At 35.0% G+C, this 17923-nt stretch overlaps 1 protein-coding gene across 20 annotated transcripts in view; it reads right to left on the bottom strand.

The window, feature by feature from the left end:
* Nucleotides 1-17923, bottom strand: part of cac (calcium voltage-gated channel subunit cacophony) — a 400227-nt gene that overhangs the window by 15505 nt on the left and 366799 nt on the right. For 16 of the 20 annotated variants that reach the window (XM_072299262.1, XM_072299252.1, XM_072299260.1 and 13 more), the window contains 7 exons: nucleotides 16620-16747; nucleotides 16025-16227; nucleotides 15269-15373; nucleotides 13853-13959; nucleotides 8798-8836; nucleotides 5565-5689; nucleotides 3289-3301 (listed from right to left, as the gene is read on the bottom strand). In XM_072299262.1, coding sequence (XP_072155363.1) covers nucleotides 3289-3301; nucleotides 5565-5689; nucleotides 8798-8836; nucleotides 13853-13959; nucleotides 15269-15373; nucleotides 16025-16227; nucleotides 16620-16747 — 720 coding nt within the window. The remainder of the gene's footprint in view (nucleotides 1-3288; nucleotides 3302-5564; nucleotides 5690-8797; nucleotides 8837-13852; nucleotides 13960-15268; nucleotides 15374-16024; nucleotides 16228-16619; nucleotides 16748-17923) is intronic. The other 4 variants (XM_072299269.1, XM_072299258.1, XM_072299266.1 and 1 more) reach the window with 3 other exon arrangements.

The raw sequence follows: 17923 nt of genomic DNA, 5'->3' as shown, positions 1-17923 counted from the left end.
CAGAATTTGCGCAGAACAATTTCACACTAAACATTTTTGCTTCATGTTAAACACATTTCAAAATTTTCTGTGAAGTAGAAAATGTAGTAATTAACTCTTTGCTTGCTTCTTTCAGTGTGTAAATCCTGAAAATGTGGATCATATCCAATCAGTGGTAAAATATTTCAATTGAGATGGTGTTAGGTGTTTTTGGGTCTGATTAGATGGGCTGTTTTTTGAGAATCTAGGTCTTATATTCTAAAACGGTATAGTACTGTGACCCTCTGATTTTTTTCTGATTAAAAGGTTTTTTATAGGCTTAAAAAATGTAAAAGCTAACTAAGTAGGCCTAATATACAAAATAATAAACATTTCACCCTTATCGTCATGCAAAAAAAAGTCTTGGAGTGAAGGTAACTACGTATAAATCCTCCATGACGCTATATCTAAAAAGTTATTTTGATGACGTGACAATTAAGTTCACACTATTTAGGAAGGGAAAACACCAGTATATCTCACCGATCTAAAATGTGAGTTGAAAAAGTAAGTAACAATTTAAGGTCTGAATAACTCGGAAACTATCTACTGACATAACAGTATTTTCCCAGTAAATTATTTTTGAAATACAGTCAAAACGCAGGTACTAGAATTACTAAAAATGTTCATTTCACTATGCTGTCACAGGGATTTCAATATGGATATTAAGGCAGAAGAGAGAACTATTAATGTGTCAGATTTTCATTTCGCGTGCTCATACTTTCATACGATCTCACTTCTGTGAAAAACACTCTGGTCTCGTGGTCCGTAACTGCGGGCTCAGTGCATTTGATTTAAGTATAATACCTTTCTTCTCTTCGGTCTAATTGGCTAAATTTTACAATGTCTAACACGAAGTTCGGAGCCCCTGAAGCCGAATCGAAAAAACATTTATTTTGTAACGAAGATATCAGCTTTTGAACCATTCTCAACCGCCAAAACTTCAATTGAAAAAACTAATTTTCATAGAAGCATAGCTTGACCCTGTTAAAAAAGACGACTACGCTGCGACTATGCTGCGAATACACAGCATAGTCGGGTGCGTATGTAAGAAGTCGCAGTGTAGTCACATGGTTGTCAAGGGTAGTTATCAGTAGGCGCAGTGTATTCGCAAGGTATAGTTGCAATGTGGTCACCAGTTAGTAGTTGCCATGAATGTGTAGTTGCAGAGCAATAGTGGGTATCCGCAAGCATAAGGTGCATATCGACGGTGAAACTACCAAACCACGTATCTCGGTTTGCGACGTCGCAGACTTCCTGTCATACTTTATTTTTTAAATGAAAAACTACTTAACGTCCACTCTTGAAAATTTCTGTGATTTTTCCTCTTCGTGCGGAGAAAATTCTGTGAAAATTTCAAGGAATGATATTGATTTGGTCTACTTCAAAAAAATAAAATGTGAGCGTAGATTTTTAAACATCGCAAACGAGATACGTGGTTTGGTAGTTTCACCGTCGATATGTTTATGTACCTACCTTTACCCGTGTAGTCGTGCGACTACCTGAGGGCGTTCCATTTACGTACCCTCCTAGTCACAGGGGTAGTCGTCTTTTTTACCAGGGGAGCATAGTCATGCACTCTTCAGCCTTAAGTACCATCTTAGATGTATGTGACTGATAATACTTAGGCGCACAGTCTTTTCAGTATTTACTAAACTATGTAAACATTAAAAATAAGTGTGCTAAAAACTAAAATACTAATAACAATAGACTAGCTAATATTGAATGCCTGTCGACATTATTTTTGTGATGGAAGTAAATAATGCTCTAGGCCTAAAGATAGATTTTCTTTTGAATAAATTGGACGTATTTCTGCCAGACGGAACTATGTGCATTGTGATGTGAGCCCTGTTACGCATCTATTCTTATGGGTCTCAGGGCTCATGCCTTGATGCACATAGTTCCTTTTGGCAGAAATACGTCCAATTGTTTCTCAGACGAAAGAACGTAACTCCGTTTCAAGGTTGCAAAATTGACTAAAAAAATTCAAGTTTATATAACATTGTCCTTGTGCAATTTTTCCACAAAATTTTCCTGATTTTTGTCTAAGATCACAGGGGAAATCAGTGTTTTTCTCATTTAGAAACGCTAAAGATTCGCCTCATAAAAATTCAATTTGCGAAAAAAAGTTTGCCAACATTGTAATGTAGTCGCGTACTTTCGTGAGGGAAACGGCGGAATCCGTAAAGGAAAATTAGTTTGATTGAACTTACTGTAAAAGAAAATAGGGGTGCATTCTTGCGGCCTTTTAATGTATTATGCGATTGCAAAACACAAACAAATATAATTTCAAGGAAAAAACGGGGTTTTTACCGATTCATAATAGATTCCCAAAAATTTTATGGCAGAAATGTGTTTTTTTTCTTTCTCATCTCTCCAGATCTTTGGTCTTTCAAAATTTGTTATCAAGAATCATTCGATTAAAAATCAAAACTATTGAATATAATTTTATCAGTCATTAGACAGAGATGAACTTAACAGAAACAAAATTGTGAACGGAAAAATTCTGTCTTTTAGCGCCTTTGCGATTGATTTTGGAGATTGATTGCACGGACATTTTGTTTTAAAAAATACATAAAAAGTGCAAAAAAAAAAAAAGAGTCATTCGAAAGTCGATCTATTATTTCTGGCAAAAATGAAAGAGAGGAACGAACTCAAACTAAATGAAACGATTTGCGACTGAAAACTTTGAAATTGGACCGCAACACAGGACAGATGTAGTTGCATTTACTAGATGAGCTGCAGAATATTTTAAATTACCTTGCCTTTTTTATAATATTGGGTTGATAATTTCAATTTGTCGCCGGAATAAAAATGTTTCAAAATAATTTTCAACATCTAAAATATGACAACATTTGTCAATTGTTGAAGTATTGGCAGTAACAAACAGGTTTCACAAAATGAGACTATAAAAATAATATTCAGGGGAAACTAATCTATTTTAACCTTTAAAGCTGATTTTAAATCAGTTTTTGTTTACGTATAAAAATTACTACATCATAAACTTGCTACAATTTTCTCCGTTGGACTAGTTTGATCAGGATGGCACTATAATGAAATAATCTATGATATCTAACAGAAGAAACATCGCTAATACATGTCAATTGATTCTAAACATAGAATTCACAATAAAAAATTTTGACGCATTAAAAGTTGGTCCAGTTCAACTGAGTATGAGACTACTTTTAAGTATGAACACCAAAACACGACAAACTAACACAATGAAACACCTAATACGTCACCAAAACCATGGAAAATAAGTCCTCGCATCACCTTTTTCGGTTGTCTGTAACAAACAAGAAGGAAAAACAAACGTATAAGCTGCTTGAAGTAAGCTTTCATGGTTAGACAAGTTTAATATTTTTCTGAGAGAAAACTCATTCAAGAAAAATTTGGTCGAAAATAAACCTAAGCCACACTAGTAAACTATACAGCTCGTAATGGACCAATAGACAAGGTACGAATTTAAGCATTCTAATACATAATTCTTCACCAGAATTTCACGTAGAACACGATTCGCGCAACGAAAATTACCGAAATCAACTCCTAACGAAGATATTAACGTTTATATTTCACATTGGTTACGAGGAGTTTGAACTGCCGGCTCACAAGAAACTCAAAGCTCTACGTGAGTCAAATCGTGCACTAGAACGGTTTCAGCAAACTTCTCAATCAAGCGATGTTCATTTCCCACCATGTGCTGTTCAAACTATAAACAACTTGCAATAGCTGAGCTAAAGCGTCAAGATTAAGGTTGCCAGATTTTTATATCGCAGAGACTGTCATGATAACGTTTAGCGCGCGATGTGAGTCACGTAGAGCAGTGAGTTTTCATGAGCGGGTGGTTTGAATTCACGCATCAAGAATCATTAAATATCTTCATAACGAGTTGATTTCGGTTATTTTCGTTGTGCGAATCGTGTTTTACGTGAAATTCTGGTCAAGAAACATGTATTAAAATGCTTAAATTCGTACTTTGTCTATTGGTCCATTGACTAAGGACTACGAGCTGGTGGTCAGACATCATAAGAACCATTTTTTTTTTTTTTTTTTTCTTATAACATTTGTATGTACTCTTTCTTAGGGGTTTTGAGTAAGTTTTACGTCGGGGTTTTTTTTTAACAATTTTCAGCCACAGACTTTGTCAACCAATAATTAATTGTCATGGAAAGGGGACTCGGAAAACACAATTTCATGAGAGCAACTTTGCTAACCGTTCGTTAAAGTCTCTGAATCTCTTATTGAAATTGATTCATCGAAGCTGCTTTTCCGTAAACAGCGCATATAAATCGCCACAGAATGAATTGTGAGAGGGTATGCGGACCGAGTTTGAAAGAGAGAAACAAACTTGCATCAAAATCGAGCCGATGAAAAAAGTTTCGAATTCAAAACCCTCATTAAGAGTCAATTTTAAAGATAAAGGGTAATTTCTTTTTTCACATTTAAATTGTAATTCTTGAATTAGAATTTTTACAGGAGGAAATATGTGCGGGAAGTTAAGCTCAATACTACTTTTACCTAATTTCTCCCAAATTAGACTTGGTTTGAATTTAAATAATTCAGTTCAAATAATTCCTAATTTTAATCATCGTAATTTCAACGCCTTATTCTCTGGTAGCCAAAGCAGAAAAAAAATTCCGATCATTAAAAAAATTCTCTTCCAAAGACCTTGGATATTCGTGATCCAGCTACCCTTAAATTGCTCTTTGCTTGCCTAGAGATGTCGTCAGCTGAGTTGGCATTAGTTTACATTCCGTTTGCAAGCGACCGCGATGCAGTCGTCCAATAAGGATCGAGGATTTATTACTCATTGCATCGGCCCGCGGTCAAACATCTATCGCTATTGGACGATTGCATCGCAATCGCTTGCAAGTGGGATGTAAGCAAGTGCCAACTCAGTTGCCATCTCTTTCTCTTTACACATTTTACAAGCCCACAATGGACCACTAGACAAGGTACGAATTTAAGCAATCTGATACATGTTTCTTAACCAGAATTTCACGTAGAACACGATTCACACAACGAAAATTACTGAAACCAACTCCTAACGAAGATATTAACGTTTTTATTTCACATTGGTTACGAGGAATTTGAACTGCCCGCTTTCAAGAAACTCAAAGCTCTACGTGAGTCAAATCGCGCACTACAACGGTTTCAGCAAGCTTTTCAATCGAGTAATGTTAATTTCCCACCATGTGTTGTTCAAACTATTAGCAATTTGCTATAGCTGAGCAAAAGCGTCAAGATTGAGGTTATTGCCAGATTTTAATATCGCAGAGACTGTCATGATAACGTTTAGCGCGGGATGTGAATCACGTAGAGCATTGAGTTTTCATGAGCGGGTGGTTTGAATTCACGCATCAAGAATCATTATTTATCTTCGTAAGGAGTTAATTGCGGTAATTTTTGTCGTATGCATCGTATTCTACGAGAAATTTTAGTTATGATACATGTATCAGAATGCTAAAATTCGTACCTTGTCTAGTGGTCCATTGTAACAGGAGACAATAGATCATTCAAAATAAATAATTTTCTCGACAAAAACTTACTTGCCACGTGCTGTGTTGCGCCTCGACAGAAGACAGCTTGCTTCGTCATCCTGTTCTTGTGCTCGACCATTGTTGGCCCAAGTGCCAGCAGCCACGTCCAGGAGACAATTAAAGAACAACGAACGCTATCGAAATAAAATTCATGCTAACTGATTTGTCTTGAATTTTTGAGAAGGAAATAAAATGTAACGGAGGAACATAGAGTGGGAAAAGATGCTATCCTTAGCTTAATTTTCAATCGCCAAACGAAGGGCGATGGAGGCATATTCGTCACACAGACATGATCACATTTTTTCTGTGTTATTTTGAGTCGACTATCCTTCATGATGAAGTGAACAATTGATCATTCAATTTGCGTGTTTCTTTGAACAATTTTCGTAAAAACTTTGCCTTGTTAATCGGAGAGCTTCATGTGTTAGCGATTTTTGATAACTTCGAGGAACAAAATGTTAACAATCAAGGTATTTTATTAGACCCTTTACAAATTCATAGGGTTAAATCACAGATTGAGTAAATTTTTGTTTTTTTCCCGCAGTCGAGAAAAAATTATAATATCGCTAGGTACCCTATTTTTGACGAAAATTTGACACTACGGAGTGCCAAAATACTCGTGTTTGATTTGGAGACTAACCTGAATTAGGGCAACCTAGATGACCATATCACAAATATTTTTTCGAGTAGATAGAGAGGAGAAATAATGCATGGACATCAGTGATTTTCATGCTCAGAATAACGAAAAAGAAAAATTAAATAAAATTGAATTTAACTAGAAAAGGGAAGAGTAGTTGATATGCAGAAATCAGACAAACGTAAAGAAAATAAACGTGATTACATTTTCCTTTTGACGCATCATGCAGATCATCAGATGGGTCGTTTTTAAGATACGACTGCAAAGAACTTTCAGGAGACTTGAAAAAATTTGGCTCAAAGATTGAAAAGGAACAGAAAGGAAGCTACAATATAATTTTAATTTTACTTGGAAGTGAGATGCACATAAAATCTCTCAATTTCTCCAAAAAAGAAAACTGTTTATGAAAAATATGATGCTTCCGATTCATAAAAATGAATTTCAACTTAAAAACTTTTATATTCATAGTTGATGAAATTTTTGGATGATGAGTGTGTTATAGCTTTGGAAAATCGTGTGCCATCTCCCAGAAACAAGTTCCCCACAAAATGAATAACTAAAAAAATCTCGACGGTGTAAACTTATTTACGCGCCTTCATGAATTGAATTGCTAAGTGTAAGGAAATAACATTTAAAAACAAAAGCACATGTGAAGTTCTGCAAAAAAGTTGGTCCGTCACCAGGAAAATCTGATCAGTTTTTTAAGGCAGCTCCAGGATTCCCAAATGGTCAACTTTGGGTATTATCAAGTTCTCAGGATCTGATTTCTCACGGATTGTGGAATTCTATTCTCTTGATGATCTCTCCTTTTACGTTGCTCATATGTATAATTTTTTAGCTCCTTTGTTACTTGAGCCCTGGCATTAGGAGTGATCAATCATTAAGTTATCTATATATTCAAAGAATTTCAAGACAAAATCCACCCCATAATTTTCTGGGACAGCCTTCAAAGCCGCAATTTGGGAACGCCTGTCGCAAAGAACCGTACGTAAAATTACATAGATTTGACAAGCAAACTAAATGCAAGAAGCGCATGCAATTATATGCGAGTTAAAGCGGTAGCAAGCCACGCCACAACTGACATAAGAGGAATTAAGCGATAAGTAGCTCTTTATGGACTTCATGCCTTCAGGACCACACAAAAGCAGTTGCGCTATTGGCGGTGGTTAATTTAACCACTCCGTCCAAACGGACAACTCTAATGAGCAGATACTCGGATTTCACCATTAATTTACCTTGCTGGTGATGAACGATAACTCACGTAGGAACGTGATGTATGTTTTTTCAAGAGTAAATTTCGTGACAATTTTTCAGTTTGTGACTTAATATTAATCAATTGTGTGACTGTTGGTATAATATGCATGAGTGAGCTCTCCGCGAAGGTCTTTACGTCTTTCAATTCAGGGCAACCAAAATCAGACGGTTTCAGATCCCAAAGGAGTTTCGGACATCACAGCTATGTGAGTCTAAGGTGAAGCTAATTTAAAAATTCACAAAATGTAGTGAAAGTGCTCATCATCTACTCAACTTTAGGAAGAAAAATCGTGTTTGGTATACGATTAATTGATTGAGTGTATCTTAGATCCTACTGAACTTAAGCGTATTCTGTGGTATTTATTTTGTTTTTACTTTTGAAACCGCTCAGATTTTTGAATCTCTGATGTGCAGAAGAAAAGTAAAAAGGTTTCAAAACTTTGCTTTCGTCATAGTTAAGGTTGGTCAATCTCTGTCCACGAGAAATCTAAATTGTAATAGGCTGTTCTAGAGACGAAGAGGAAGTAAAGAAGATGAAAACAAAATTTGGAACTACTTATTCTGTGTAGTTAACGAGGATATTATACGTCCGATGTAAAAATCAGCGAGTTTCCTCTTCAGTATATAAAAATTCGGGTAATAAAAATTCGAGCATTCTCTCCTATAAAGCAGTGAAGGAAAAAAATAAATATTTAAACTTCAATTTTGCTCCGTGAAATACGCTGTAGCCGCAGCATAGCTGTCACTTACAAAATCTATTTTAAATATGAGCAGTACACCCTCTGCGTCCATGGAGGTAGCGTTTTGTCTTCTTATTCGCGACATTAGATTGCGAAATTTTATATTACGAAAATGAAATAAATCATGAGAGGACCCAACTATGAAAGGGACACACCCGCACGCGCTTAATGCGGAAGATTCGAGATGAAAAATGTTGATTTTATAACTACCGCTATAATGGCGACTTTGCATGTTGTCCTACATCTGACTTGATGAGGCTGATATTACATAATGACGGTATGTATATGATAAAAACCAATGTCACATGGTGAGCTTTATTAGCAGATTATCTTCCCGAAAATTTACATATTTTGTTGAAGTATACAGTGGCAAAATAGTTGTCAAAAATGGGGAACTATTGTAAAAAGCGACGTTCTAAAATCCAAGATAACAGGGCGGAGTTTCAGGAAAGAGCAAAGAAGTAAAAGAAAATAATGAGTAACAAAAAAGTGAGGGAATAAAAAAAATCCTGCTACAGGGTAAACGAGTTAAATTGATAAAATAAAAATGAAAGAGTATGAACCGGAAGATTAAGAAAAAAAGTTAATATTAATAAGAATCTATATACTACCGCCTCATTAGTATTGGAGGGACATTGGTCACCAAATTCCTGAAAAAAACACACATTTGTTATTTTTTCAAACACTTTTCATGAGCTACTTATTATTCACCATAAGACCTCAAACAACAGTCATTGGCTGAAGGAGAAATTGAACACCATGGTCCTCTATACTAAGACTTTGAGTACAAATCACTATCTAGTTATGTATTTTATTGCGGAAAAGAAACAAATGAACAAATTATCCATGCAATTTGTGCGGTAACCATTGAGTTGAAAAAAAAGAGAGGAAAAACAGAACAATTGAATATGTCTTTACGAATCTTTGAAAAAGTTGACATCCACGGTAAAATGTAATCGCGGAGTAAAATTCTGTAAGTTTGCGCAGTTCCAATTTATTTCAGCAGTTTGAACCAATATTTTAATATTCTCACTAACAGTTGAACTGATAACAACTGATAGCAATTTTAAAGCAGATACTTATTACACTTTAACTATTGAAGTTGTTAAAGATCAATCGTTTTTTCTGATAAATCGGCAAAAATTAAATTTAATTACAACAATAAATTATACAGTCAACGTTAAACTTGTTATAACTCATTCACAGTTCAAGTTACCTAACAATAGAATTAATTTAAATCGGGCCTGTCAATTTTCCAACACGTTTTTTTAATTGTAATTATTTTTTACTAAATGGAGGCACTATTTGTTTCATTATTTAAGCTCAAATAGAATTTTTTTCGTGATTAATAACCTTCCACTTGATTTTGTCATTCAGAATTCTACCAACTTAAGGCAGTCCTAAATCCTACTTAAATATAGATGTAATTTTATTAATGTTTTGGAACATAAAATTCGTAGTGTTTATCCTCTTCAATACTGATAAATCCGTTATAGGTACAAAATTGTGTCCATTTCTTAAAGTTTAAGCTGAATTAGGATTTGAAAAAACGATTTTCAACTCGTCCCTTTTTCTGCTCAAAACTCAAATGAAAACGAGCGCTTACACATTTTTAAGCTAAGCTCTTACTTTTATGGGAAAAGTAACAACATAATCCTGAAATAAAGTTGATTTATTGGTGATTTTTTCACGCATACTAAAATATCTTTTCAATTTTCAGTGATGGAATCATTATCAAAGGATCGATTAAGGAAAATAACAGATAATTTTTGACCGATTTCTTCGATTGTCCCAATTATTATATCGTTTTTGACTCAGAATTTTCCCGAAGAGCTATTCATAAACCTGTCGTTAACGAACTGACAAACAAATTCTTCCTAAAAATAATTTCCTGGTTATATTATCTGTATAAATATCTTTCAAATGAAATGGTCACTATACGGACATAACAATGGAAAACAAACCATTCTAGGTTTCTGTTATGACACATCAATGGTAAATTTCACGTTACTCACACACCTTTCAAGCATGGATAATTATAACATCTATGACATTGAAAATACGCATTTTAAATTTTGCGAATCAGACAAGCAACACAAGGAAAAAAATCCACAAATGAAAAGACGAGAATAAATGTACACCTAAAATTCAAAGCAAGTTGCACAAATTTCCGACGAACCGGTGCTTAAAAGAAGACTCCTCTTGTGGCGTATTGTAATTAATTATTTCAAAGATGTAACAATATATTGTATACTTAGTTTCTGATCGCTTCAATATCAATGCAAATTCATAGCATGTTCGACGATGTACTTTTTTAATTGCTAGCTAACAAACACAATTATGCAATCTCTGCCCGATGTTTGCCGTTAAAAGGTTGGGGTCCCTTAAATAAATGAACACCTTATCATTTATCATTCGATGGTCGGGAATGAAAAATATATAAGTGCAGCATTGATTTCATTTTTAGTTGCATGTACAAAACTTCAGTAGAGGTCCTAGCCATGAAGACTTTTAGAAAGTACATCATCCTTTGCGTCTCATTCCAAAGATGACATGTTAGGTTAGGTTAACATGTTTGGACATGTAAGGATGTAGCCTATTTTCCAAAATATCAGAGAAAAAAGAAAGAAAGAAGCAAAAAAGCGTTATTTTTTAACAGTTCAAAATTTTCTAATGCGAAGAAACGTTCAAATCTAAAACTTAAGATCTTAAAGTATTTTTATGGGTAGGAGCCTGTTTATTTATTGAATATTTTATACCTTCCGATGATGCGTGATTCTACGGACGTCGTCTTGAGAAAAGAGATTTAAAGATATTTAAGACTATTTGGACACTACCAAACTTTCATTGTTAGGATTCAAATTATTGGAGGATGTTTTTTTGGTGTAAATTTAAAAATTGTTGCAATTGACTTTAAATTTTAAATATTTCTTATTTTAGGTTTTTATTAAATCTCATATGCCTAGAAAATGAAATTTGTACAACCAAATACTTTACTTTATTGAGACGAATACTACAATGAAAAAGTTATTTTTACTACAAACATGCAGTGTGCAAGAAATGAGTAAAAAGTTTCGGTGTTGGAATTATCTGTGTGTTACTATGTTGGCGGGATTATCAATCAATTAACAGGTCCTATGGACTAACCTGATGACTTCCCTTCGGAAAATATGGTATAAGTGTATTGCTAGTACATTGTTGTTTCACCTATGAGTATATACTTAAAAGCACATGACTTGGGAATATAACCTTAGAGAAATTTGCATGAAAAATAAAAAAACAACCACAAATATAATTATTTTTCAATTCTGTTCGGGGCAATGGGCATAAATAAAAAATGTTGACAGAATGAGGTAGACCAAAAATTGGTTTTATACTGTTCTCTCAGCAATAGTTTCCGAGATTGACGTTAACAATGAAAAAATATGGTTATTAACCGGGTTCATCAAATTCACCTTGTGAATGCATGGCCATTAGTTAGCTTAGGGGCATGAAAATTATACTTAAAAGTTTACTTCTATTTTGTTTTCAAAATAAATGTATTATAAAATTTTGCTTGTATAGTAATAAACTATTAGTCTCCCTCTCCTGCTTTTTTATATTATAAGTGATGAGAACAAAAATTATAATGATAAATAAAGAAATTACTATCAAACGTCATTACTGTAAAGATCACTTAAATTAGGAGAATTAATGAGATGTTTATAGCAAAATCAAGTTTAAGTTTTAAAATTCTCTAATTTCTTAATGTAACTGCGCGATGAAGGGGTATAAATTTTCTATGACCAGAGTTGGCGACTTTAAAAATCAACCATACCACTTAAGAATAAGTGAAAATATCCAAGGCGAAAAACGGAAGACTATATTGGAGAAGAAAAGATAAAGAAAAATAATATCATATTCTCACTAATATGTTTCTTTCTTTGTCAACCGAGAGCATTATAAATTACTCATTTACGCATGTCATGTCAACAATTATAGTTCAGACACTGACGACAGAAAATGGTTTTCAATTCTTAAACATACAGTGGAACACTGAGACAAAACATTTATGGTAAAACATACACGGGACAACAGTTAACAATTAAAAAAACGAAAAGAAACCAAAACGGAATAAAAAAAAAAAATTGTAAAAAATCAACCCCTGAGGGTTCTTACGCGCATAGAGAAAGATGATATTGAAATATATCTGCCCTCGTACAAGAATTACAAGAAAATTAAAAAATTGGGTTTCCTCGCGCTATTAACTGATGATGAGTGTGATAGAAAGAAAGAGGTAAAAGAGAAAAATAAATAATAAAGAAATAAAAGAAAGAGGTACACGAAACGAACTCCTCTATAACTTTTTCTTGATACGAGAATTTCGTCGTGCCATTCGAAGTTTATAAAGTGTCTAGAGAAAAATGTTACAGACATCCCACATTGCTAACTAGGGCAACAAACTCTTTTAAAATTATCGGACGAACACTTTTAAAAATAGTAATACCTGTTTTTTCACGTACGTAAAGAAAAGACAAGTACAGATAAATGATATCTATGTTTTTTTAATGTGCAAGACGAAACATTGAAAAACTAGAAATGGAAAATTCAAAATCCAAAAATCAAACATCTTGAGGTTTCCGCTTGGCATCTATTTTAGACAACATCATTGATGCATCAATTATTCTGTGCAAAAGGATTACATTTCATGTGCTTCGGGTCCAGAAGACTAACTAAAGTAGAATCTAAAATCTCTAGAGCTATCTTATGCCGTGACCTGCTCCGAAATTTCCATCTGATTTTACTTACTTTTTAAACTATGTAATATTCACCGCATTGGAAGGACAAAATATGCTTTCAATGCATGCATATTTGCATCATATTGACTGTTGTTACATAAAGTAAAGAGTTGCTTTTGAAGAAGACGGAAAAATATGTTTTTAGACTTTTACAAGATGGTGCAAGACGGATCGGCAAACTGTTCTTCGAATGCATGATCGTAAAATGTCTTCTAACGAAACTCCGCATGTAATGAGAAAATTACTGTGGTAATATTTATGATTAAGATGATGATTCATTGATCATGTTGATGTGACGGCTCGCGATTACCTTTCATTATGTATTTGCGTCGTTGCCGTTTAAATAATTAGGTTTTAAAATGTGTGCGTAAAACTTGTCTACATTATTTATATTCGATTTAATTTTTTTCTCAACTATGTACAATTTTTAGTAGCTATTTATCATTAATTTTATTGATGTTGGTAAATACTGTTGATTACTTGAATTCGTATTTTTAGAAATATGTATAGGATTTTTGTCATGCTCATTTAATTAACTGTTATCATTTAACCGTGCGTGAAAAATCTCTATGGATGAAAAATTTAATATCATGAGCATCCAGGCACGTTTGTAATTCATTAGGATTTAGGAAACTTAAAATTTAGTTAATACTTATAAGCTTGACCTTTTTTCAGTAGAAAAACAAACTACGTAAAAAAAGGGTTTAGAAATTGTTTGGCAAAACTATTGACCTCAAGAATAATGGTTTTTTTTTTTTTTTTTTTTTTTTTTTTTTTTTTTTTTTAAATAAATGATTTGTCTCGGGATTCAAGGATTTCGAAATTGACATGGAGGGTCTTAGGAAACCAGACCAGTCTCACTGATAGGATGTAAAAAAATATACTCACGGACTGTCCTGACGGCTCTGTCTGACCAAAGCGTGTACTTCGCCAGCTTTCGAGGATCAAAAGTCCTCCGTAAATTTTTCCAACTGTTAGTTTCCCCGCATTTAACTCTAAAGAAATCACAAAAAATTCACTCCATAGAATACTCACTCACAGAATCAAGTTCATAAGATCGAAGAAGAATTTTATCGGTTCGTTAATTCCTTTCACACGGACAATATTCAGCTTATATCAATGCTATAAATACTGTCCTCTGAAGCAATCACTGCAGCTCTCTCTAACTGAGCCTCTTTCATTTCGACATAATCTACTACTACTACTAATAAGTCGCTTTTATTGGCCTCTGTGCGCTCTGTGACACCCAACTGCCACTGACAGCGATCTTGCCAGAGGTCCTCCAACAGATCGCATAAATAACATTCACAGTTTTATTACACAGAAGACATGGCCGGATTTACCTACTTGCCGCCCATGAGCCGCCTGTATTTTGCCGCCCTCTTCTCATTCACTTTGAAACAGCAATGAAAACCATCAAGTGAACGTGCCGGAGGGAGAAGGGTGCATAAGACGCGTTCACTCGTGTTGGACACATTTTTTGCGTAAGCCCTGTCAACACTACTAGCAAAAGTTCACGGAACTTCGCGCGAAAGTTCAGTTCCGTAAACTTATCTCTGTCGGGACAAGGTCTTTTATTTGTAAGAAATGAACTAAAAAATTAAGAAAAAACAAACATAAATGTGGTTTAATAATTTTAACTTCCACCGCCGTGCCGCGCTGACCACACTGTATTTGGCGCAATGCGTGAAGTATTCATGCAGTCTTGTAGGCGTTTTCATGCGTCACGTAGTCTTGTAGGCACTGTGCGTTTCACGCCGCGCCGAGCGACCGCTGTTGACCGCACTGCGTTTGACGCAATGCGTGAAGTATTCATGCAGCCTCGTAGGCGCTAATATGTGTTACATGCCGACCGCCGCGTCGAGGGCTTCTCCTTTTCATCTCAAGTCCTTGTCATCATTTCTCTTTGCGCCGCGCCGCTCCAGGCCAAATTACGTGTTTGGTTTCTCTCTTAACTCAACTAAATAAAGGTGCGCAGTCTTTTGTATCACCGAAATACGACAAAATTAGAAATTAATGAACTCTCATTATATGAGAGATTTCGTCACCTTTTCTTGTTTGTAATTTTTTTCTGAATCCGATTTTTTTGTACCTGCATTTAAAAAAGAAATTTGCCACCCCCTCATTTTGCCGCCATGGGCCGCGGCCTATGTGGCCACTCCCTTAATCCGGCCCTGATAGAAGATGTTAGTTTGAATCGAACAATTATTTGCGGCCCCTGAAATATTTTGAACAAAGGAAACAGGAACAGATGTGTTTAGGAGAGCGGTGTAGATAGAAAACATACATTTAGACAATACTTACCATCTTTCTTTGGTATCAAAAGATCTATCATCTTTTTGGCTTGAAGTGGCCATATATTCCTGATCGTACATCTTAATTCTTCATCGGCTTGGTCCATTTCCTCAGCTAAAAATCAAGAAGAGTTTCATAATCACGCATAAGCTTAAAATAAGTCTAAAGATGCATTTCGTGTGATATTCCTTTTTATCTGCATTTACAAGTAAAATGTCTTGTTGAAAGAAGAAACGCAAATTCAAACTAAACTAAACCTTAGATTATCCGGACCGTGTTTATTTAAACTCAATTTTGGAAGACCTCGTGAACAAAATCATAAAATGTTGTTCATCTGTAATAAACTGTTTAATTCCGGAGAGCTTACGGGAATTAAAAAAAAAAAGCTCTGGAATCCCTTCAACACCGAAAGGGTGCCACTTTATTTCGCCCCTTCTACATTTACGCGACTAGCGTGGTATTTTTCGAGCAATTGGATGGACGCCAGAGTATTTGCTCGTATTCATTTCATCGCATTTTACAAATGAATAGTGTCAAAATGAGTTTATCCGGAATTACAACTTCTTGCATGTTCAAATCACTGAGCATCTAATCAATATTGCCACAATTGATGTAGCTTTAATCGTGAGAGATGTAACTAAGATTTTGCTGATGCAATATTTCTTCGAAAAATCGTGTTTCTGTATGCTATATTAAGTCATTCATAAGTACGTTTCACTGTTTGGATTTGATAATTTGGAAGTAATGTAACGCATGTTCACTCACCGGTCCGCATTTTGATGGAGAGATTTTCCCGAATCAAGGCAAAGAGGGTGGTCGTGAAGTGCACCTTACAGTCTTGGTCCAGGGGCATGTTCATTCTGATTAATTTTTTGAACGCTAACCGGTACGGACATTTATTTCCGAAACCCAGTGGTGGGTCGATGTTTTTCAGCATGTCATACATTTCCGTGTAATGTATCCTTCCCCTAAAATTCATAAAAAATGAAAAATTCCATTAATGTAAATTAAATTAATTAAAGTTAAGTAAATTAATAAAAATTAATCAGTAACTGAGGCCAGTGTGAAGGGACCCTCAAGTGGATTTAAAATTTAAGTACTATGCTCAGAGTCCAAGTTGCGAACAAACTCCTGTTCTCGTGTTTAGCATTCATGCAAAATGTGTTCAATTTGTTGATCATCTTCAAAATCAATTCGTGCAATAATCAATGAATGAGAGATATCATAGTTATCCATATTCCATATTTTAACTTAGCTTTTGCCAAAAAAGTGCACATATAGAAGTGAGATTAAATCCTTCCATTCAAACTGAAGTGCACTTGAAATGAAAAATAAAGCATGGAAAAAAGGGAAAACTTACGTAGCGTTCGGGTCGTATTCAGCCCATATTCTAACAAACTCCTCCAAGTGATGAGCACCAAGAATAGATGAATCTCGAGTCAGATAATCAAAATTATCCATAATAACAGCAACAAACAAATTTAACATCTGGAAGTAAACATCAAACAATGGAGAATTCTTAGAGGCCTAGAATTTGATTCATTACATTTTAAACTGAAAAACTACTTAATCTAAACACAAGCCTATCTTTAATAGTTGGAAAAAAAATCTACAAATTAGTTGACAGATTACGTTGCTGTATTATATTATCCAAACAGGGTTCACAGCTCTGTGATGTCACTCAGAGGCATAATTTGGCTTTTTTATTAGAGAGCCTTTTTTAATATTAAAGCCTAAAACAAAACGGAGCGGCGACGCACTGGCGCCTAAAAACCTAACAGGATTACTTCACACATTGCGCAACGCGTGGAGTATCCCTGTTAGGTTTGTAGGCGCCAATGCGCGTTTCGCGCTGGCTGCCCGCCTGCCGCACCGCAGCGTGCCACGGCGCTTGAAGCAACTATTTCACACCAGAGGTATTGCACAGTATCATACGAAACTGAAGGCGCTCTAATGTATTAGGAATGGCAGGCATTCATAAAAATTACGGAGCTTTCCTCGCAAAATAAATCAAGATACTACGGCCCAAAAAGAGAGCAGTGGTCCAGAAACTCACTAAGTACTACTTAGCATCCGTAATTAGTGACGTTTAGCATACACTTTATCGCCTGACTGTGAGTTGCTTAATCGCCATCGGCTATAAGAGGCTATAAGAAATTGTGTATCCGACTATAGAAGCTATTGGAAATCTTACAGCCGGTCGTAGGTCTATGGTATTTTGGAACACAGATTCTACTGCCAATTTTTACCAGGGTAAATAGAGCTCATAACGTTCGTAAGTATGAAGCAATAAAATATTTCGGTGCAATTTATTCATCTACTTGAAGCAAATTGCGATTACTTCTCCAATGAAAAAGACGGATAAAACATCATATATGTACCTAAAAAGTAATCTCCTTGACCAAGAAGATAGAAAAAAAATGTCATTAGATCCTGGTAAAATTGATTGTTCATAATGCCCTCACTCATGTGGTGATAGCTTATATTTTTTAACTTGAGAATGGGTCTTGAGCTTTCAAAGTCTTCTCTATTCTAATGAAATCATTTTTAAGACGATCGATGGACGGGATGAGGAAGAGGAATAAGACGGTCCATGGGCCGGGGTGAAGATGGGGAGCTCAAAGTCCAGCTTAGGCAATTTCAATTTGTTCGTCCGGGAGATTT

The sequence above is a fragment of the Bemisia tabaci genome, chromosome 4, assembly GCF_918797505.1.
Source record: "Bemisia tabaci chromosome 4, PGI_BMITA_v3".
NCBI classification, from domain to species: domain Eukaryota; kingdom Metazoa; phylum Arthropoda; class Insecta; order Hemiptera; family Aleyrodidae; genus Bemisia; species Bemisia tabaci.
Note: the sequence above shows the minus strand (reverse complement) of the source record. Positions and strands in the feature narration are given on the sequence as shown.